General features: G+C 46.7%; 1 protein-coding gene across 7 annotated transcripts in view; it reads right to left on the bottom strand.

Annotated features, from left to right (window-relative positions):
- Positions 1-16,232: 16,232 nt before the first annotated feature.
- TNC (tenascin C) overlaps positions 16,233-23,385 on the bottom strand; it is a 91,147-nt gene continuing 83,994 nt past the window's right edge. For all 7 annotated transcript variants that reach the window (XM_070518868.1, XM_070518870.1, XM_070518869.1 and 4 more), the window contains 4 exons: positions 23,093-23,189; positions 22,044-22,205; positions 19,549-19,712; positions 16,233-16,958 (listed from right to left, as the gene is read on the bottom strand). In XM_070518868.1, coding sequence (XP_070374969.1) covers positions 16,848-16,958; positions 19,549-19,712; positions 22,044-22,205; positions 23,093-23,189 — 534 coding nt within the window. In that variant the 3' untranslated portion in view covers positions 16,233-16,847. The remainder of the gene's footprint in view (positions 16,959-19,548; positions 19,713-22,043; positions 22,206-23,092; positions 23,190-23,385) is intronic.

The raw sequence follows: 23,385 nt of genomic DNA, 5'->3' as shown, positions 1-23,385 counted from the left end.
TTTTAAACACGAGCAAAACGTTACAGGTGAAATTACTGTCCCCTTTGACCATTATCCTTGGATCCACTTTCTTCCTACCTTCCCCAGAAGCAACCAGCTTCACGAGTTTAATGTGATTCCTCTAGTTCTTTCAAAAAATACTTTTATACACATCTATGAAAAATACAAAATATGTCGTGTGTGTTTTAAAATCTAATCAAATGGTACCCAAGTGTATATATAATTTGATAACTGCATTTCTTACTCAATCTTTGTGAGACTATGTGTTATTGATTCTAGTTATTCATCTGATACATTTTTTTGCTCTCCTATTGTTGGACATTCTTTTTCTAATTTTTCACTTATAGTGAGAATTTCAGTGGACATCTCTGTACACGTTTCCATGGACACCCATGTCTCTCTCTCTATGGTGTGCTTCTAGAAGTGGAAGTGCTGGCTTTCTTGTGCTTGTGTGAGGTAGTTATCACTAGGGGATGAATAATCTGTCTATGTGTCTGTCGTTCCACCTAGACGCTGAATTCCTTGAGGTCAGGGGCTATGTTTTATTCATCTCTGTATTGCCAGTGACTGCTACGTAATCTTGAGGTAAATGAACAGATACGTGAATGAATGGGATGCCTCCATTCCTCCCCCTGTTTTCCCAGACTAACTTCCTTCCTCAGCCTAGCAAGATGGGAATGAAGGGAATTTCCTGCTGCAACTTACGATGTGTGTTACTATCATTATCTCATTTAGTTATCACAACCTTCTGAGATATACCATTTTACAGAGGCTTAGAAAGGTGAAGTGAATTCCTGCCATCACACAGCCAGTTAGAAGTAAAGGCAGGATTCGAACCCAGGTCTCTCCAAATCCAGAGCCTGTGGCCTCTCCATTCTCTTCCATGACCTCTCAGACAGTGGGATTTGCTAATGTGGAAACCGTCTGATCTTTTGCCTTCGTACACGTGACATCAGCTTCAAGAATTCTCTCCCCTTCGATGAAATCTTTTTTCCTTCAGAGTTTGGGGAAATCACCTTCATTAATTATCCCACAGCTTTGACTAATTAACCCACATCCTTCTCTCTTGGGGCTTTGAATCTACATGTTAGAATCCTAAAATGTTAGCAGGATGCTTTGGTATCAGGGAGGCCAACCCCCTCATTCTAGAGATGGGAAAGCTAGACCTGGGTGCTCAAGAAATGCGGTCAAGGTGACCTAGTGAATTAGAAGCCAAGGTAAAGTCAGTACTGGGTCTCCAGTGACGGAGTCTGGTGCCCTTTGGTCTGGCTTTTGGATTGTCTGATGGGACTGGCTCTTCTCTGACAGGTTGGAGAGCTGAGTAGTGTATGGCTTTGCTGTCTCATTGATTTCAGGGGCAATGAAGAAGGGTACTGGGCAAGGACCAGGGGCAGGAATGGACACAGAAACCAAGGAATGTGCAGTCAATGAAGTGTAGCTTGGAAAGCACCAGATGGAAGCTCCAAGTGATGCTGAATCCACTGGACTGAGGTTGGAGGAGAAAGCCGCCTTGACTGCAGAGGGACTGTATTAGCCAGGGTTGGCTAACTGCTGTAACAAACCACTCCATATGCTTTGTGGCAGAAGGCTATAAACATTTATTGCTTGCTCGCATCATGGTCCAGTGCTACTAGTGGTTTTGATCTCAGCTCTCTGGTGTTGTTCGGGGAGCCAGGCTCCTTCCCTTTTTGGCTTCTTCCCTCTCCAACACTCAACCTGCAAAGTCAGCATCCGAGGTGATTAGGGAGCTCATGGTGAGTCAAGGCCAGTCAGGGGCAGAGCTTGGGCCAGAGCAGGAATTCCTGGCTCCACAGCCAGCAGCTGGTATTTCTACCACACTGTCCTGCCTTTCAACATCTTTGACTCTTTTTGCTCCTCTCTGAAATGGGAATCAGACGACCTGCTCTGCCCATCCCCAGCATCATGATTTCAAGCACTAGAATACATTTTGTAAACGTGAGCATGCCCTGCAGATATAAGTATGGCTGTGGTTTCTTTTCTAAATGATAAAGAGCTGAGCATCCTGCCCACATCAACCTGGAGTCCTTTCCCTTCAGGCCCTGAATGTAGATGACAAACTTGAGAAACATTCATCAGGAATGGAAGCGTGGCTGCAATCTGATTGCATAGGACATGGTCACTGCTGCTGTGAGTCTAAAGCACACGGAGCATCTCTCCCCAGGGGATGCTGGTGAACCCATGCTGTGTGTGCATTTTGACGCCAAGAATAAGTTCCTCCCTCTCCCAGCCCCTCCTGCTTGCAGCCACCAAGCTTACATCTGCAGGATCCATTGTTGACCTTGACCCTGGGCTGTAGCACCATTGGACCCTGGCAGGGTAATTGACTGACCAGGCATGGAATCTGGAATCCAATAACTCTGTATTCAAGTCTTGGTTCTAGTGCTTAGATCGGTTAGCTTTCCTTATCTATAAAATGGGGAGAATGACTTATATGGTTGTTTTGAGGGCGAAATGAGCTCATTATGAAAACTGCTTAGCAGATTGAAAATTGGCAGCACTCAGGAAAGCTGTGGTTAATTTCATGCCATATCCAACGTGCTAGAGATGAGTTCTTGGCACTTGCATAAGGGTTGAGTCAGAACTTCACCTTGTGGCTTCCCTGGTGGCCCCATTTTGATGAGCGGCCTTTTGCCTCAGTGTCCCTTGCCTGCCCATCCGAATTCCTTCCCTGAATCTTAGCTGGCTTAGCAGAGGACCAAAGACTCCTTCTAGCCCCAGTGAGGTCAGATCCCCAGCCACCAAGGTCACCTGAAGGCCTGTTGGCTGGATTCCCTGGCTGGGCTCCACCATCTTGACCACCCAGGCAGTGAAATCTGAAATCTGAAGCTTTTCCATGGCCTGTTCACCATCTAGCTCATATTGACCTCACCAACTGGATTCTCACTAGAACCACAATGAGCTGCTTCTTCAGCTTCTCAGACTTAACGCAGAGCCCGAGTCAAGAGCTTGGAGATGATCTCAGGATGGGGGAGTGAGCCATGGTCCAACTGGGGTCCCTGAGAGAAGGTACACAGAGCAAGCCTTGGAGTTTCCTGTAGGAGGAGAGGGGCCTGGGACATTCATTCACTGCTCCCGTCCCTCATTGGTTGAGGGTCCCCAAGGAAGTCCCTCCCACCTCCCACTTTGAAAATGTTCCTGGGTCAGATCTGAGTGGGTTTCCCAGGCTCTGGAGAAAGCCCTGAGGCAGAGCAGTCGGGAGACTTAGAGGCACGTGCTTGGAGGAGAGCCTGTCCTCTGCAGCTACGCTGACATCAGAAATGACGCAGGACCCTAGAAGCGTCTGCTGGAGCCATTTTACTTAGCTAGCTGTTTCCCACTCGGGCCTTTTGCACAAACTGTGCACTGGATCACTAAAGGTTTAGGTTCAAATGTCACCTTCTCAGAAGGGGCTTTCCTGGCATGCCATCTGAAGGAGCCTACCTGCGGTTTCTGCGTCCCATGACACTTTTCTTTCTGTGACCCTTCTCTGGTAGCCTGGCCGATAGCTTAAAATCCACCAGCCCATGCCTGTTTCTGGGTGTCGGGATCCATTCACACAAGACCTGCACCAGACTTGGGCTGGGGTCATTACAGAAGAAGAGGGTCAAATGCCAACACCAGTCCAAGAAGTACGCGCCAGAGGAGTGCTAAAGCTTTGATCCATTATCAGGGGTTGGGGTAGAAGATGTCGGAGTCAGGCACAGTACGCAAAGGGAGCTATTTGCAGAAATTAACTAGGCAGCAGGAAATGGGCACTTAGGAGGAGACAAGAAGGTCCAGCCAGCGCTATTTCTGCAGACATTGTCAGGCTGGCAGGAGGCCTTCTTGGGAATGGACAAGACGCACCTCCTAGTTTCGCTTTGCCATTTTAAGGACACTTCCTGTAGCTGGGTTCCACTCCCTCAGTGTGGCCACAGGAATGATGTCACTGGGAGTTGTGAGAAGGTGGGAGAAGTGACGACTTCTGTGTACACCTCAGTGAAGACGCATTTCCATCGGCTGTAGTTCCTTCCGAAACCCTGACGGGGATGAGATTCCAGGACTTGGAAGGAGGCTCTTTTTGAGTTTTGGCCCAAAGGCAAAGCAGCCTGCAGTGCCCCTGGGATTCTGGAGTCTCTGGAATGTAGAACAGCAGGGCAGTACCTTCCATTGGTCATAGTTTTCCGAGTCACAGGTGACAGCAGCCACTTCTCCATCAGACCAGCTCAGCAGGACCAGCTCGCCAGGATGCAGTGTGAGTCACCCTCCAGGCTGTGGTCAGGAGCTCAGGCTGCAGGTTTTCCCCTTCACAGTGATCTCATGATCCTCTCTCAATTCTCCACACTTCGGGAAAGGCATTAGGTCAGAAAGAGCCTGCCAAGCGATGTGTCTGCCTTGCAGGCAAAGAAAACATTAGGGTGCTGCCCTTTTACCTTATGGATCTTTTCTCCTTCCAACCCAGTTACAACAGTAAATAACCTCTTGGCTTTTCACTGTTTCTACAGTCAGCCTCTGCAGTTGCTGATAGTGGAATCTGAACAGAGGAAGGACGCTGGAATTTACTCCTTATCATGACAATGGCTCTCTTACTGTGTGGGCTGGCTCCATTGCCAGCATTTGCAGTGTATTAATTATATTCACAGCTGTCTTCATGGTTCCCAGAAGATGAGGTTCTAAATTAAAGCATTCCATTTTAATTCTAATTGCATTAAATAAAGTGCCTCCTCAAGAGTGTGGTTTTCAAGTTACCTAACCTTCTGAGCCTCAGTTTCCTGCTCTGTAGAATGGACGTGGTGATATCACCAACGTCCTTGGATTTTGTGAAGATTAAATGAGTTTCTTACATGGGAAGCACTTACAACAGTGCGTGGCCTGTACCCGGAGCTATTACAAGTGTTCCATGTTATTAGTTTTTAAGATCATCCCTTGTTTAAAGATGGTGAATCTGAAGGAGAGAGTCAGGTATTGTTTTCAAACCAGGGGAGTCCAAATTGGGAATCTGCGTGCAACTGTATGTTTTTAATGTTCTTCTATCTTACCTTTTTGGAGAAAGATTTGCAATGGTTTAGGGATTAAACAAAAAGCAAAATCGGACCGTTGAGATGAAAAAGAGAACAGAGATCAGTGGAAGGAACTAGAAGAAATAAAGTATGCCACAGACCTGAGCAGTAATGATTGTAATAAGTGGGCCGTGAACTTGTCCTTCCTTTCCTTGAACTTAAGGCAATGAGGGAACATGCTGGATGGCATATACTTCACTTCCTGGTCACAGCATCAAATACATCTTCATTTGCAGGAATAAACTCCTTGAGAGCAGGGAAGCGGGACTAGACACAATAGGAATTTATTATATAGCTCCTTTAGGTATAACTGACTTTGAGTACAGTTTACTGTATCTGTATGTCCAGCTTTACTAATGAAAAGCTGTTAAAAGTGTGACTCTTGTGTGAATTCTCTAGAAGATCCGGGACTTTGCTTTTCAGAGCCGAAAGTCCATAGTAGAAATCATGGTGTAAACAAAAGACAAATATGAGTGTTCGCTGCCTCTCACAGTTGGCAGAGATAGACTTAACATTTTAGATTTCCTTTCCTCCCTCTGCCCTTAGCTCTTCCGTGGAGCAGCTACCTGACCCAAGTCATGTGAACTCACCTGTCTGTGCTTTCTTCTAAATTAAATGAGAGCATCTGTGTTAGTTGCAGCCATTGATCAGCCAAGCTGATCAATTACTGATCACTTGCTTTGTGTGAAGTATGGTTCCAGGGAGTACAGAGGGCCGACCATTTACTGAGTACCTACTACATGCTAATCACTTTCTGGGACACTTTATGCACTTTTTTGCATTTATTGCAATCACACCAGGTAGCTATTATTATTTCTGATTTAGAAATGAAAAACTTTGAAGCTCAGAGAAGTTGTGTCACTTAACCAAGGTCACACTGCTAGCTCTGTAGCAGAGCCAGACCTTGAAACCATCGATGGATGATTCATTCATTCATTGATCTGGCTTTTTGCTGTCTTCCTGGCCAGGTGTTGCTGATAAAGAGTTTTGCTGAGAAAGGATTCCTGCCCCCAACACACACATAGTCGGTCGGGGAGGCAATTCCTTGACTCCATGTCTAGTGGTCTTGTTATAGTCAAGCTCAATCCTTAGTATTGAAAAGATGTATTTTATGATGTACATGACGACATTGAAATTCCATTTGAGTGCTCTTGGTATTTAGATCAAGTGGGGAAAAAAGGATCAGGTGGTGATAGATTGAGAGCTGAATGATAACATTACATCTCTTTTTACACTTCTGGTCTCCTTCAGAGACTGCATCTTTGTACAAGCCTCCTATAATTTCCCAAGTGGAGTTTAGAAAGTGAAATTTGGTCTTGAGCAATCTCTTGCTGTAAATATCCTGGCCCAGGAGGCAGTGAGATTCACCATCAACAGGTCATGGTTAGGGCAGCAGATTCCTTTCTCTGTAAGGAGCTTGCTTCGGAGAAACAAATTAAACCTAGGTTTTTTAGGTTTAGGGTTTTGCCAGCTTCTAAGTATGACTCCTCAACGTGTTGCCTGGATGAAGGGCTCTGCCTGTGCAGTGGAACCGTCAAAATTCTGTTTTTATCTCCTCTCCTGTTTCCTCAAGGGGCCACCTTCTTCTCCCCACTGGGCCACCTATTTTGTGTTGTCTTAACTCTTTCATGATTGCCCTCTTGTTGCATTTGAGATTCAGGCTGGAGACTGAAAATTTGGAGCAGAAGCATTTTAGACACCTTGTATGAAACAACTAGCTGAATCAGAGGTGCAGAGTAAGTCCATTTTAGGGCTGAAAGACATTACAAACCACTTTATTCAATGTCTGAAGCACCACCAAGACCTAGGATGCTTCCACATCAGGTGCTCGCTGCTTCTGTGACAGCCTGTTTGCCCTTCGGATGACTTTGGTCATTAGAAGTTCTTTTCTTGTTGGAGTGCAATTTGTCCTCAAGTAGATTTCATCATCAATTCCTACTTCTTCTCTCTGTCACCCAGCAGAATAAGTCAGCTCTCTCCTTTCCCTGACAGACCTTCAGAGATTGTCAGACAAATTATGTCCCTTTTGGACAGAGATTATTCCAATTTTCTCTCACTAAAGAGGTGAGGTTTTAATCTTCTCAATGCCCTGATTGTCTGAATATGCTCCATTCTAAGGATCACAAGTATATTAAGACATCTATTAACTGAGTGTAAACCTCTTTTCAAATGGACCTGGTGGTGACCTCAGAACCTTCCCAATAACTTCCAGGTAATTATCATAAATTAACTTCTTAATAAAGAAACCTTTTTTCTTTTTTTGAGGAAAATTAACCCTGAGCTAACTGCTGCCAATCTTCCTCTTTTTGCTGAGGAAGACTGGCCCTGAGCTAACATCCATGCCCATCTTCCTCTACTTATATGTGGGATGCCTACCACAGCATGGTTTTTGCCACGCGGTGCCGTGTCTGCACCCAGGATCCGAACCGGCGAACCCCGGGCCACCGAGAAGTGGAGTGTGTGAACTTAACTGCTGCGCCACCCGGCCAGGCCCTTAATAAGGAAATCTTAATTGTGTAGCTACTGTGTTCAAGTGCTGTGCATCATGGATGCAGCCCTGGGGACACAATGTGAACACAGCAGAAGAATCCACGCCGTCATGGAATTTGTAGACTGCTCTGGAACTAACCCTGTGTTGCACTGAGTTGAAAGCTCTTTGCTACCTTGGAACCGGGCTTTTGGGTGGAAATAGATGCTTTTTCAAACCTGACTCTGATGTTCACCTGAAGGGTGTCCAGGTGGAGCGTGGTCCTCAGCCTCGCTGAGTTCGGTCTGCAGTGCCTCTTTCACACATCTGGGGCCTGCTCCACTCTCTGCTCTGCTAACTGCTTAGGAAGCCTTGATTGTCGGGAAATAGATGCTCAGAGAAGCTAAATCCTTCTGGGGATGATCCAGGACTCATTTTGCACTGGAAAATGAAGGCGCTTTTTGGAAAAGCTTTTGAAACCACAACCAGTTGACTCCAGTTCAGTGATGTTCCTGCCATACCTGGAAAATTCTCTCTCTCTCTCTCTCCCTATCATTTTAGTAATTTCTTTTAGTTAATTCATGTAAATAAAAGGCTTGAGAGGTTATTAATTTTGTTCACTTCCCATCAGTCCTTGAGAAATAACGGTTCTCAGTCTGCTGGGGCGATAGGGCACTGATCCAAAATCAGGAGATGCTCTCTGAGAGTCGACGTGCATGGAAAGTCCCTGGAGAAGTGATTTTGCTTGGACATGTACCATGCCCTGTCTTTGAAATGACTGATATTTGTGGTGGTTTTTTTTTCCTATAAATGTCCTGCTGGATTTCTCCCTCCTTGGCTGTGAGACAACCTCAGCTCGTAGCCTGTCTCTCCCTGGGTGAGGCTGCTGCCCCGGGATCTCGATAGAGCACTTCTTTTGCTGTTTCTTTAAATCACACTTTTAGGCTCTGACCTGTTGTGGTCATGATGCGCGTGAGCAGGAACTGGGTTTGAATCATATTGGTTGCATGGCAGCTTTGGGAAAATCACTCCTTCTCTGAGTTTGTTTGTTTCCGCTTAAAATGATGATCTGAGAACAGAGCCGACACTCAACGAATTAAATAGAAAGTCCGGAGGCTAAGAAGGACTGCTTGCCTCTCTCCTAGGTCTCATCGTGTATTCAGTTAACATGCAATGACTGAGAAACAATAGAACAGCTCTGTTTGTGGTACTGGAGATACAGCAGATGGGACACACAGGGGGTCCCTGTTGTCACGGAGCTTGATTTCTAGGAAACATAGACATAAATAAGTAAACCCAGTAGTATGTTCAATGGAAATATATGCCATGGAGAAAAATAAAGAAGGGGCGTGGGAAGGCTTGTGTGAGTATGTGCGTGTGTTTTTACACGTGTGTATTTACGGAAGATGGTGAGGAAAGTCTCATTGAGAATGTGACATTGGGGGGACACCTGAGGGAAGCAAGAAAGTGAGCCATGCATGTGTCGCGTGGGAAAGAGCATCTCAGGCGAAGGGTGTCCAGTGGGAGGGTATTAGCTTGGGGTCAAGAACAGCAGGGAGGCCAACGTGCCCAGAGCGTCATGAGAGAGGAGGCGAGGTCAGTGGAGTATCCAGGGACAGAGCATTCAGGGTTTTGAAGGCCACTGTAACGTCTTGGGCTTTGCTCTAAGCCAGAAGGCAAGCTGCGGAGGGGTTGGGGGCAGCAGAATGAGATGACATGACTCAGCATCTCAAAAGGATCATTCTACAACTCCTTGGAGTACAGACTGGCTCTAGGAGGCAAGCGCTGAGGACCCAGGGTCCTTGGCTTCATTTTCAATGCTGCCCAGGATAATTAGAAAGACAGCTATCTAAACCAGGCTCTCGAGGCGGAGAGAAAGTAAAACAATAGGAACTGGTCCCCATTTCTAGATGCGCCTCACTCTGTGCTGGAAAGTTCAACAGCAGGGAAGGGGAACAGAAGCCTTGTTGCTGAGGGGCCAGTGACAAGCCATAGGAACAAGCATAGGGCGGTAGAAAATGTGTGAGCTTGCCCTTTACAACCAACAATAAAGGATTAGTAAATGAAAGTAAATTAGCGATAGGACACCAATATGGTGGAGCCCTTAACCATGCCAGAGAAGAGTGGTGTTCCCGGCCAGGTGGTCCTTGCAGAATCTGAGTGGGCAGTGGACACGTGAGCCAGAAACCCTCCCTCCCTGTCCCCACATTCCTATCCTGCGACCCCAGTATATAGTTGCAAAAGGTGATAAGCAAGAAGGTTTGTGGTTGTTGACGGGAGGTTTTGCTCAGCAGAGGGGGAGAGGAGAACAGTAGAGGTGGCCTGCCATGACCTGCTGCCTCTGGGCAGCTTGAACCCCTTGTGGAGAGAGGGATTAGAGTGAAGGTGGAAAAGGTGTTTTCCTGTCTCTATGAGCCTGGGAGCCCAGCTGGCATCGCCGGTCCACATCAGCACATCCACCAGGGGCTCCGCCATTCAGTGCCCTCCTAAAGCCAGGAGAGGCTGCCATCTGCTGGTTGTCTTAAGTATTTTACCCAGGTGTTCAGCTTTGGACAAACATCTCTCAACTTTAGAGAGAAACATGTGTTGGCATTTTCTCCAGGCCGGGTGCTGTCCATTTTCTCTTTTAGATTCTCATAGATTCTTATCAGGGTGGGTCCTCCTCATTCTCACTTAAGTGAGGGATACTCAGAAAAATTAAGAGACGAGGCCAAGATCATTCAGTAATTGGAAAGGTTGGGATTCAAGCTCAGCTCTGACTACAAAGGCAATTGCTTGAAAGAAGTTGTTATGATCACACTGGCTTTGCAAACTGTCGAGTGTTATGAGGGAACCTGCAAATGGCCAGTGTTCCATGTGTGCGGAACGGAAGAATGGATAAAGGAATAAGTATGCAGATGGATGCTCCTCCAGACCCTGTGGCCTAAGGGGTCAGAAGACCTGGGTTTTAGTCCCAGCTCTGGCACTTCAAGGCTGGGTGAACTTGGGGGAAGTCATTTCACTGCTCTGAAATGCACTTCTTTCTTTTTTTCGTGGGGGGTGAGGAAGATTGATGCTGAGCTAACATCTGTGCTGATCTTCCTCTATTTTGTATGTGTGCCACCACAGTGTGGCGTGATGAGCAGTGTGTAGGTCCACACTCGTGATCCGAACCGCAAACACGGGGCTGCCAAAGGGGAGTGCGTGAATTTAACCACGATGCCATGGGGCCCACCCCTGAAATGCATTCCTTAACCTGTAACTGCAAATGTGCTGGGCTCATGTTGGAGCTACTTATTTTGACTGTGTGTGTGCGTGTTTTTCTGTAACACGTTGAAATCTATTTTCCAGTCTTGGTGGAATTGGAGTGATTTCTCAAGAGGAGAGCTTTTCCTGTTTCCTTTCCAAGCTCTAAATTCATTTGCGGGCTCTCTGGGGGAGGGAGGAGGACGTGGGGAGAGAGCCCTCTGCTGGCCACTAATATAACACACCAGCCCGGAATCCTGGCCGGGAGCCTAGGGGAGAAAGCCCTGCACCCCGCTGAGGCTAGAGGACACAGGTGGATTGGGGGGTGAAGGTCTTTCTAGGGTTGGAGTATGCTTTCTAAACTGCAACCCCGATTATGTCACTCCTGCCCTAAATACCTTCAGCAGCTCTCGGCTGTGCTCAGAGGACACACAGCCTTCGAGATGAGGCCCTGCACCACCTTCGCCCTTCGCATCCAGCCACAGCCTCCCCTTGGCATCGCACAGTCCTCAGTCTAACCTCAGTAACCTCGAGGGAGCCCTCTCTGACTCCCCCATCCAACCGACCCAACGCCCTGGTGCTCCAGAACTGGGCAGCCCTCCCCATCTCTGGGGGCCTGAATGACACATCCCTAATTAGGCTGGCCTAGTTGAAGTGACACTCATGTCTAGGGAAGATCTCCTGCAGGCATTCAGGGCAGCTCAGGAACAGAGATGCGAACGTGGAGAAGTCCCCTGGGACCCCAAGTCCCGCAGGTTTTACCTTCTAAACATCTCTCCAAACCATATGCTCCATCTCAGCGACATCACCCTTACACAAACCCCATCGCCTTTCTCCTGGACTCCCGCAGTGGCCTCCTCAAGGACTCTCCCAGATTGCACCTCCAGGTCTCAATTCAAACTGCGACAAAAAGATGGTTTAAAGAAACAGATGTAATCATAATACTTCGCTGCTTAAAATTCCTTAGCAGCTTCTCATTGCATTTAGGAAAAAAGATCAAAATCCTTATTCTGGTCCAGAAGAACCTGCAGGACTGGGCTCCTGCTGCCACTGCAGCCTCCCTTGCCCTGTGCCTCTGGCTTTCTTTCTGCACAGCCTGGCAGCCTCTGGGTCTGCCCTCACGCTCTGCCTCTGCCTCTTTCACTGGTTAACCCCTCCTTAATTGTTTAGATGACTGTTCAAATGCCCTTCCCAGTCAGGTCTGTTCAATGTTCTCATAGTGTCTTGTATTTGTTGCCAAGGCATGCTCTCAGTTTGCAATTATACGTTGGCTTTTCTGTTGCCAGCTTCTCCCTGGCATGGAGGCTGCCTGAATGCACAGCTTGTGGTTATTTTGTTCATTTAGTGCTGGGCGTATGGGGAGGGAGGTGCTGACTTTTAAATGAAAAGTCCTGACTTTTAAATGAAAAGGGAAACAAGCATCTTGGGAGAAGAGAACCAATCAGCACAGCCCACAAGGAGCCCCTCAGATACTTTGGAGCTGGCAAGGCATGGTGGGAAAGAGAATGGCTTGGGAGGGGCAATCGAGAAGGGGCGAAGGTTGGCTCGATTGTAGTCTCAAAGGACGAGGCTGTGTCTTAGCTACCACGATGGTGGTGGCGGCATGGGCTCTTTGGTTTGCATTCCTTGCTCAAGTTTAAAAGTCCCTCCGCAGGTATCCAGTGGACAAAGCCTAAGGTATGCACCCATGTCCTGGCGACCCCGAGGAGGAGGAAAGAGTGTTTTCTACTGTGGCTTCCACCGAGGGAAGCAGCGTCCTCACATAATGGGAAATTCTCCAAACTAGAAAGGAGTTTGGATGTCGAGAAGCCATTAAATGACCAATGTCTACTACATGGTGGGAGGCATGAGCAGAAACATGGAGTAAGGCAAGCAGGCAGCTATAATGTTGGTACAGAGTGCCAAGGCACCCCTGAGAGTGGGCACGGCTGTCAGGGCCCCGAGAAGAGATAAAGTTGAGGGACTATTTTCAGATGTGTGGGCAGGTGGAGGAGAACCACAAGGGCTAGCACGGATCCCCAGGTCTAGAAGCAGCTAAGGTGCAAAGACCTGAGACCTGAAGTGGCAAGTGGGGGGAGCAGGTATCTGAAAGCCAAAGAGAGAGTTAGGTGGAGACAGCCAATTGCCAGGTGCTGTGACTCTCTTGGAATAGAAGCTGTCAGCCCACCATGATGCTAGAAAGATGGAGCTGGAAAATAAATACCCTGACTCACCATGCCCCATCCCCACCAGTGTCCTCTCTTCAATGTCCATGGGCTGCCCATTTTGATACCCAACCAGAAGCCTGAGGGCACGGGAGTCCATTGATAGAATTCACACAGGGTGGTCTTGAAGGATGCAGAGCAGGGAGAAGGGAGGAGAGCAGAATAAGGAGGGGCAAAGAGAAGACCAAGCACCCAGGAAGTTAATTCTCAATGGAGAGCTACTGAGCGCTTCGTGGGGGGTGGAAGTGGGCTTGGACTTTGAGGGTGGAGTAGAATTTCAGAAAAACTTTCAAGATGGAGGAGATTGCATGGACAAAGCCACAGAGTCAGCCACTGATGGATGTGGTTGAGAAATGGCAAGCTCACACTTCTGACCAGAGCTCATGGTGGGTAGGCATCTGAAACCCACTGTGAGGCATTGAATGTCATGGCCCTGGGCCTTTCTCCCTACCTGTCCCTATTTGGGGGCCTCTACTGCTTTCTCAAGGCCAAGATTAAGGACTCCTGTTTGATATGTCTTGTTCCCCAATCAGAATTTGATTCTTGTGTTGCTTCTGGGGAATACCTTACCAGCTTAGTTATATCTGTATTTCTGGGGAGGAAACATGACTGGGGCTCAGAGTCTCCAAAGTCAGCAGCCGGCAGAGGGTTAAGCCTCCCACTTCAGGCTTGGTTGTTACAAGGAGCCCGTTTGTTTGGGTTTACACAGCAAGGCGAACGTTGCTATGGCTGAATTGCAGGCAACAAGTCTTATGATCTGGAACAGCAAACTGTGTATATAACATGACAGCATTTATTAAAGCAAGATAAACCCAGCAGCAAAAGATCTGGCCGGAGCCATAAATTCCTCTGATCTTCGCTTCTGAGCCATGACATTCCATTTAAATGAGGCTTATCAGCTCCAACATTTTCATGAAATAAGTCAATTTGCTGAAAACACCTCTGAGAATGAACTAGGAATTGCTTCTCCTGCCCACCACCCTTGTTTTAAAAGAGATATGCGTAGTGTGTGGTTCTGACTCCCACTTGCTGAGTACAAAGAGATCTGCCTTGCTGGGCAATGAGTTCTTCCCATCACTAGGTGTATTCAGGCCGAGGCTGGGGGACACTGGGCTCTCTTCATTTTTGGGGGCTTAGAGTGGAGGAGAAGATATTCCTAACAGGCATTCTTTATAGTTCTAAGAACTTGGGATTGTAGGAGCCTGATGAAGGATCCAGTTGAACTTCCCCCATACCCCTCATTCTGCAGACTGTACTCTGTCACCATGGCACACATTTCCTCAGAGAAGGAGAGATTTTCATCAAGAGGCCTGAGGTTGAGAAGGAATGTTCGGGCCAGAAGGCCAGGGTTTAAATCCTAGTGTTATTATTAATTACCCAATTAAGCAAGTCACTGCATTTCTATGAGCCCGGGTTCATCATATATAAAGTGACAGTAGTGATAGCTAATGCTTATTAACACTTTATCTATGCCAGGCACGATGCTAAGGGCCTCATATGGATGATATTATTTATTTGTCACCGAAATGTTATGAAATTAAGAAGTGAAAATATCCCCACTTTACTGATGAGGAAACTGAGGCACAGAGAAGTTTGGGAACTTGGGAATGGTGGAGCCAAGATCTGAACTCAGGTGGTCTGCCTCTGGGGATTTTAACCTATGCATGAGAACAATTGTCACCTCATCTATGTCATAGGATTATTAGAAGATTGATACTGGCTCAACACAGAGTTGACATAAGGGAAGCCATACTATAGAAAAGAAACCATATTGTAACTTTGAATGACCTCTGATGAACTCACCCAGACATGCTCTGTAGATTTTATGGCCCCTCTCAGCTGCTATAAGTGGATAACTTTGTTCTTTTGAGTTCCTTAGGAATGTGATGACCCCCAGGTAGAGAGTCTATGCTGATAGTCGGCATCTTGACAACTGAAAGACCAGGGTATAGGCCATTGTTCCAGTCTCTGATGCATATCCAGTAAAGCAAAAAACTGTCAGGAACTAAGCCCAGATGTCTGCCCCACCTGGAGACCAGATGGAGGCCCCACTGGGATTAGGACTATTTTTCAAGGGCTGTTAAAATTTGGGTTGTCTATACTTCTTATCCTTCTGGTCCAATACTTGATTATAAGATGTGACTTTAGATGTCATTCCAAACCTGTTGAACAAGGTACAATATTCTAATAATGCAAAATGCTAACCTGAAGCCAGGAACAAGAGAATATTTCCAAATGAGTGCTAAACAGTTTCATTCCTCTAACCCAGATCTACAACCCAATTCAGCAGGAAGGAGCTGGATCGGTTGCAGCCCTGAATCCCTCAAGAATGAGGAGTGACCAAAGAATAGGAGGGATTGAAACCAGTAAACAGTTAGCTATTGATGATTAAGCAGCTAGGAACTAAAGTTCTTTTTCCTTTTTGCAATTACTGATTATAGCTTTTAGCTATTTAACCCACCCATTGTTAACTGTGCTGCTTAGGCAATATGCTGTTGTCTGACTCCCACTAGGCTCCTGTAGATAACATCTCCCTGGAGCTTGGGTCACCATGGTAACAGATGTTTGAGCTGTTCTTCAGGGATTAGAACCTCTTGTCCACTTCAGGCTGGTTGAGACCACCAACCCATCAACTGGGACTGTGCAGATGTCTGATAAATGACCTTTTGAAGTCAAGAGGCTAAAACCTCCATCCTCAGATCATACTAATGTTGCCATTTTGTGAGCATGCATCCTATGAACAGGCATGGAGTCTGACTACACTTGTACAGATCATCAGTTACCTCACCTCTCCTCACTTCCAACCACCTCTCTCCACATTTCAGACCACCTTTCCCTCCTATCCCATAAATATCCCTGAGTCCCTCTTTTCGGGGAATCTGATTTGAGACTCATTCTCTTGCTTCCTCACGTGGCTGCCTTGTGAGTAAACCCTCTCTCTGCTGCAATCTCGGCGTCTCGGTGTTTGGCTTTCCGGGCAGTAGGCAAAAACAAACCGGGTGCGGTAACAAGATTACATTAGAAAATGGGTATAAAAACATCTTTTAAACCATAAACGATTAGTCTTGGAAATGTTGAGCAAGAAGCTGAAACTTAAGTTGTAAGCTTTTTCCAACCTTGTTCAACTTTGCTCAAAAAAGTGTTTCCATCCTCCCAGCCTTTAGTCTGCCTTTCTTTCCCCTCCCACTTGACCACCATCCCTCCCTAACCTTTCATTTCCAACATCCCTCCCTCTGTTCAAATGCATAGGCTTTGGTGGAATTCAGGCTCAACAATGAAAGGCCTGAAACAGCTAAATTTAAAAGTACTTGTGCTTTTATTAAAAAAAAAAATACAATCAGGTACTGTCCAGATGTGTTTGGGAAAGGAAGATCTCTTTAAAAACCCTTAGTTTTCATCATCATCATTATTATATTAATAATATTAATCATATCCTTAAAATCCAAACAGTATTGCTTTTCTGGTTTCTGTTGTATGAAATGTAAAAAAAGGGATGGCTTCCAATGACACACATTGACTCATTGCTAACAAAAATAATGATAATTAATTACACAGCTTTGGGTAAAATACAGCTGGTCCTAAAACTACCACTGTACAGCCTACCCCTCTCCCATTCCCAGAGCCACCCAAGAGAAGGAAAACCATGGCGATGCTGTCACTGGAAGATTTTTGCTGATTCAAACAACAAAACGGAAGCAGGTTGGAGACTGTCGTCTTTGGTGTGAAGGAAGTAACTGCAGAGGGGGGCCAGGACAGTGCTGCTGCCTTTGGCCCTGATGATCCATGGTCAACTTTAACTCCTGCCAAATGTCCAGGTGTGGCTTGGTGGTTAGATTGATTGTATCGATGCTTTGGTAAAATTTTTTTCTTTCTCTGGGCCCTACTTCTCTCTCACCCAGTTGTCCCTGGAATTTATGCTCGTTTGCGCCTGCCTTCAAGATTTCGGAAGTTGCTGGGTCTCAGCTTCATCTCAGCAAACTGGATTGAATATTCATGGCCCTTCCAGTGGAACCAGTTAACACCCTGGAAAAAAAAAAAAGAAGATCTCCAGATTGGTTTCCATTAGGCTAGGGGTTCACTGACCATTGCAGTTTAGTAGATGGAACAAAACGAGTTCTGTTTCAACTTGACCATTTGGGAGTTGACAACTGTCTCTTGCTTATCTGTCTATTGACCTGTGTAGTCAAAACTTTCAAACAGGCTGGCTGAATATGACTCCAATTTTTTACTTTGGTCAGAAGTCACCTGACTGCATTGAGCTTTGATCTTCCATCTTGAAACAAAATGGTGGTTGGTGAAACTTGGCAACATTAGGAATAGGTGCCGAAGGAATTCAGGTCATGATTGGAGGTTACAGAATTGAGTAGCTACACGCAGAGAAGTCTATAATTCACAGGATTTCTATGGAGTGTGATAATAGAGGTTTGTATGGAACAGCAGAGAGAACACAGATGGAACACAAGTTTGCAACTTAACATATAGGGTTAAATCTTAGTGCTCTTACTTGAGAGATAAATGGTCTTGAACAAGTTATCAAAACTTTCTGGGCCTCAGTTTCACTATCTTTTTTGTTTTTCTTAAGGTCTGATAATGTCAACCTTGAAAGTATGTATGAAGATTAAATGAGTTTGTAAAGGAGCCATCACACTGCTCAGCACATAATAGGTGCTCAATAAATATTACTTTACTAATCCCAAACAGGGAGAAATATCCTTGGAATTTTGGCCAAAGATTTTCCTTTAAGAAAAGACTATTTTTTTTGTGTGTCTGGATCTCCTGGTCCCACGTTGACTCTTTAGCAGAGTCTACAGATGGTAGAGTCTGCCCATCGAGTCCCACATGGCCCCTTGTCCCATTGGTGAGGGGTTCAGCTTCAGAGGGTGCTCCTAGGAGCCACCACTCCATGCACTCCCTCTTCTCTTTAACCTGCCTTGGGCTGTGAGGGGACAACTGTAATTAGGCAGCTACGGTAAGGTAGTGCAGCCTGACAGCCTGGTCCTGTGCCGCCTTCCTCTGTCCTCATTCTTTCCTCTGATAGAGCTGGGGGCAAGCTCTCCTTGCACTATGGTGGAGACTGAAACCAGAGAGGGGAAGTGACTTCACACAGGCCACACAGCACCGGAGCAGAGCCAGAGCTGGGACCAAACTCCCATAATTGCATTGTGGCCTTTTTCGTCATCTCCTTCTTCTTCCAAAATTGGATGGAAGATGAAACAAGAAGTTTCCTTTAGGCATGTGGCTTTTTTTTTTTTCAGAAGCACTTCATACTGCACTAGTGTTAGGAGACAAGGTAATAAAGGCAATCCAATGGTGCTCAGAGCGGAGGTGTAATTGAGGCAACACAATAAGACAGGAAAACACAGAACCGGGGTCAAAACGTGTCCTCCAGCTCTTGGCTCCTCTGTCCAACAGGCATGAATAGCCACGTCCTGGTCCCCTCACAGGGTAAAGGTGAGAAGCACTTGGGCTGGAGGAGCTGAGAGTGCCCTGCAGAGCATCAGCAATGGTGCCGTGGGAAGAGCTGCCTATAAAGGCACAATGATGATTTGCTCGCAGCTACCTCAAGCATAAACACTCGTATGAAAATTACTAATAAGGAAGAGCAGCCGGTCAAAAACCAAATGCCAACAACAACAAAAAAAACCTCAATAATAAAGTACAAATAAGCAAAACGACAAGATGCTACATCCTACCTGAGACCATGAATCCGAATCCCTGGGCTATAAGGTGGGGTTAGAGCCTGTGGCTTTTGACAAAACCCCCAGGACCCCTTGGGAGCAGCCTGGGTAGGAATCCCTGAGTTCCAGGGATCAGTCTGGGTGGCCGTGTGTGAGCACCCTCTCTCCTCCCCAGGGTGGGGACGGCCTCTGAGAAGGGACCAGGCAGGGGTTCCACTGTGATTAAGTAGCTGGAAACCACCTGACTTTGTCCACTTCTCGGGCGCGTGCTGGTGCACCAGGGTTCAGCCTAAGGGAGATGATTGCACTTGTTCTGCTCACCTATTTCTAAAGGGGACCTCAAAAATCTGTTTCTGTGATTGTGGAAATTAAGCTACAGCATCCTGTGTGGCACAGAGAAACGCCGAGGGCCGGATGTGGGGAGGTCCTGTTTTGCCTCCAATTTCACTCTGTGACCTCAAGGACGTCACCTTTCTCGGGGCCTCGGTCTCATGATTCATAAAAAGACAAGACTTGAAGTCTGCGGTCTTCGTTCCAAGGGGTTCTTGGGGCTCTGGAGGTGCCTCCAGACTGGGGTGAGGAGGCAGTGTCCCGGGCCTTCATCACCCTGGCTTCCCCTAAGTGGCTTCCACTTTTAGCTGCTTTCCTCTGGGGGTTCACACAAAGATTTTGTCTGAGAAAAGCTATCTATGTTTGGAATTCACCTGACCAGTGATCCCTGGGGAGCGTTCATGGGTGAACACGTGCTGTTTCTGTGAATTACCTGCCCTGCAGTGTCATTGAGATTTCTCCTTGCTGTGCTGGGAAAAAAATGTGTGTCATCTACCTGTGGTTCCTGCCTCCTGGTCTCAGCCAGGGCGGAGGTGCTGACTGGCCTGCCCATCACCTCCAGCCAGCTTCCCTAGCCCTGTCCTGGGCCCTCACCATCCACTCACCTGACTGTGGTTATTGTCCCCATATCTCCCCATCAGGTTGACACGGTGACAGTTCTTGTACCAGAAAGCCCCCTTGTAGGAGAGGGCACAGTTGGTGATGGCTGAGTCCGTGTCCTTGTCATAGGTGGAGAAGGATCTGCCATTGTGATAGGCCATAGAGTCACCTGGGAGAGAGAGAAAGTATGGACTGAGAAATCCCAGCCAGTGTTTCCTGTGGGCCGTGAAGAGCAGAGCCAGGGGTGACAAATGAAAAGGTCCTGGGGTGGGCTGGCTCTGGACGTTGGACCCAGAATTAGAATCAAACACATGCCTGGATGGGACATGAGTGTCACCCCAAAGACTCATTTCTGATACAACCAGCACAACGGGTAGAAAGAGGGCTGCAGGTGGCTTCGGAGGGTCCAACTTCAAGTCCCATCTCTTTCGCCCCCGAGCTGCCACCTTGAACAAGTCAAGCCACTTTCTGAGCCTCAGTTTCTCATCTGAAGAATGACCCTAGCACGTGGATTCAGTCTATCTCAGTATACTGCAGGGACGATGGATATGCTAAACAGGCAGAGTAGGATACAAATAGGAGTGTTGTAATTTTTATGATTTTTTTGCATTCCCTTTCATAAAGGAGCTCAGAGAGTGAGAAATCTGCGTTTAATAATGGTCTGCTTTTCCCCCAAATTCAAGTATTCAGAGCCATACTTATAAATAAACTCTTCATATATTAGTTGTCACCAAAGAGCCTGCGTATCGTATAGCTATTTTTCAAAGTGTTCATGGGACCAGTGTTCCCTGATTCTTAGACGAGAAGCTCATTTATATAGAGTGCTATTTGAGCATCTAGTTTGTAATTTAATATAGTGAATTTTAGGAGCATTTAAGTGCCATTTCTTTCCATGTCCCCTCACTACCAACCCCTGGCCAATGTTGTGCACCAAAGTTTCAAGACACTGAGGCATTCTACCCTGATACTTGGAACAAGTTGTCAGAGGGACCCAGGTGCCTTTTTAACTGAGAATAGCAGGTAGATATTGATGAAACAAGATGTTCTGCTGTGGAGGGCTGGCTGCCAGCAACATACACGGGAGAACGCAGGCTTCAAGGCTTATCTTAGCAAAGAGACGTATTATGGCTCATTCACTCCTTAGACAGAGACGGGTGGAGGCCACATGCCTGCTGCCCCTGGCTTTGCTTTCCGTGTAACAATATCCTTCCTGCCTGAAGCCATCTCAACCAAGGAGGTATTTATTGCCAGGTAATAAAATGTCACAATTCTTTGAAGGATGCAAGAACGAAAACAATTTTTGCCCCTGGGTGTCTCTTTTCCAGACCAGACTGATCTCGAAAGAGCTGGGTGCCTCCTCAGACTGAGCCTGGCTTTTGGCAAACTGGGGAATTTCACCTTTATGAATGGTTTCTTTCATGGCTCAGAGAGGTTGAAAATATCCCATAACATCTCTCTCTTTTGTTTTCAGAAACATAACTAGAAATCATCCTAAAGTGGGCATGGGTTGCATGGGGTGGTCACATTCTTTGGCCTCATCCTTTCTTGTTACCAAGTCCACCTGTCTCAGCCAGGCCTGTACCCCAGGTCCACCTTCTACAAGCTGTTTCACCTTGGGCAAATTACCAAACTTGTCTGAGCCTCAGTTTCCTCATCTGAATAATAGTAATGTCTTCCTGGAATGGTTTTATGAGAGTTAAAATGGGGGTGATGCACTTGAAATATTTGCAAAAGAAGATGCCTCCTAGTAGGCCTGAATGCATAGTTCCCTTATTTATTTCTCCTCTAAGCTGAAGCCAGAAAACCACACAAAGGCCATTTCAAGCCAAAGGCATCTTTTAAGACCTGAACTACATTATGTACCAGACAAGGAATGACAGTACCGATTGAGAGAGAGTGAGCTTCTGGTCACAGCGTATGCAGGATGAGGTGGGATGACCACATGGTGGTGATGTCTAAGATGAGATTCAAACAGCTGGGTGATGGAGTGGATTGTCTGCTATTCAAAGTGCCACCCACAGACTAGTGACATCACCCACAGTGACATCCCCGGGGAGCTCGTAGGAAAGGCAGAACCTTGACTCCACCCTAGTCATACTGCGTCAGCCGCTGCACGTTCACAGGATCCCGTGGCGGGTCACATGTACATAATACATTGAGAAGCACTGGGTCAGATGAGTATTAAGACCCTTGAGAGTCTGTTTTTCTCTTAGTCTAAAACTGATATCTAAAAATGGATAAGAGAAAGACCTATTTTTTTGAGTGACAGTAGCTACAAATTGGTCCTGATTTCCAGCCTGCTCTATTTTCATGATGGAGATATCTACCCGATTCCATTCAATGGCAGACCCTCTGGATTAGCACCTAGTGGGGATTCAAATATCTGTTGGTCCAATAAGTGGATGGATTCATGGTGGAAGGAATGATGGCTGGAGGAACTAGCTGAAAGCACAAGAAGGTTTTTGTGGGTTTGGAGGCTAGAAGCACGGCTGTCCCATACCTGCTGTCCCGCTGTACCCCTCCACCTTCAGCTTGTAGCGCGTCTTGGCATCACCCACGCTGAACCTGTCATAGACAGCATAGGCTGACTTCCCGTGGTCCCGCAGGTCTACTCGCAGCTCGTACTGCCCTTGGGATGTGATTTTGTTCAGGTTGTCCAGCCCTGTGGATGACAGGCAATATTGCCAAAGATGCACAAGTGACTGGGGCCATCATTTCTACTCCACCCGGTAAGAGCAGCGGCTGGGTGTACCCTAGAGAAGTCTGTGTTGCAGAGACCCCGGTTTGCAGCCTGGTCTGCTCTGTGCTGGTGCAACACCAGGCAAGACATATGATGTTTCTGAGCGTCAGGTACAATCTGGTTGCCCTGCCCACTTCTTAGTGTATGTGAAGATCAAAGGAGATAAGGGTGGAGAAAGCCCTTTTTAAGCAATAAACCACCTTACAAGTGAAAGGCAATGGATGATCAGGGGACAGACTCCCTGGCCCAGGCACTGGGGCATAGGACAGTGCCCTTTGCAGGTAGGTGGTTGGAAAGAGTGAGTTGCTTGGATGGATGGATGGATGATGGCATTGTAGAGTTGGCTTGGGAGATTTCAAATTGCAGCTCTACTGCTTATTGGCTAGATGCCAATGAACATGAAACATAGCCTCTCTGAGGCTCTGTTTCCCCGTGTCAAGAGGGGAATTTTGAACTTTGTGGGGATGCTATGAGGCTTAGAGGTTATGGCTCCTAGGGACCTATGTCAGCACAGGATGGAGGCAGTTAACGATATCACTAAGGACAATTCTAGAAATGGTCCAGTGAATGAATTAAAGCTTGGCTTATTCTTAAGGTCTGGCTGTTGGCTCTTCCCTGATTAGATTTTATTTTTAATGACTCAGAGAATTTAAAGTCTTTTCTCTCGAGAAATTGAAATTCTGTGTCTACTACCAGTGCCGTTGTTTCTTCCTAATCCATTTCTCTCCCATAGGTTGCTGAAGGTTAGGACAAACAACAAGGAGGGTAGAAATGGGTATTTTCAACACAAACATGCAGGGCTACATTACCAAGCCAGAATTCTTCTCTGCGGTCCCCAAACCCAGTAGCATAGGCCTTCCAGTTTCGATAGAAATCCTCACGTCCATTTTTGCGTCTCAGGAACACCTGTAAACATAATCAATGAATCTGAGCGCACTTAAGCTATTGAAAGAAAGAGAAGGCATCTTTCTGGGAGGATGAAATATTGGACCGTGGGAAAAGCACCGGTCCATAGCTCTCTCTGTCACTATTTGCCATGTGACTCTGAGCAGGTCACCTCCTCTCTCTGAGACTTGGTGTTCTCTTCTGAAAGATAGGGATT

This window comes from Equus asinus, chromosome 10 (genome assembly GCF_041296235.1).
Source record: "Equus asinus isolate D_3611 breed Donkey chromosome 10, EquAss-T2T_v2, whole genome shotgun sequence".
NCBI lineage: Eukaryota > Metazoa > Chordata > Mammalia > Perissodactyla > Equidae > Equus > Equus asinus.
Note: the sequence above shows the minus strand (reverse complement) of the source record. Positions and strands in the feature narration are given on the sequence as shown.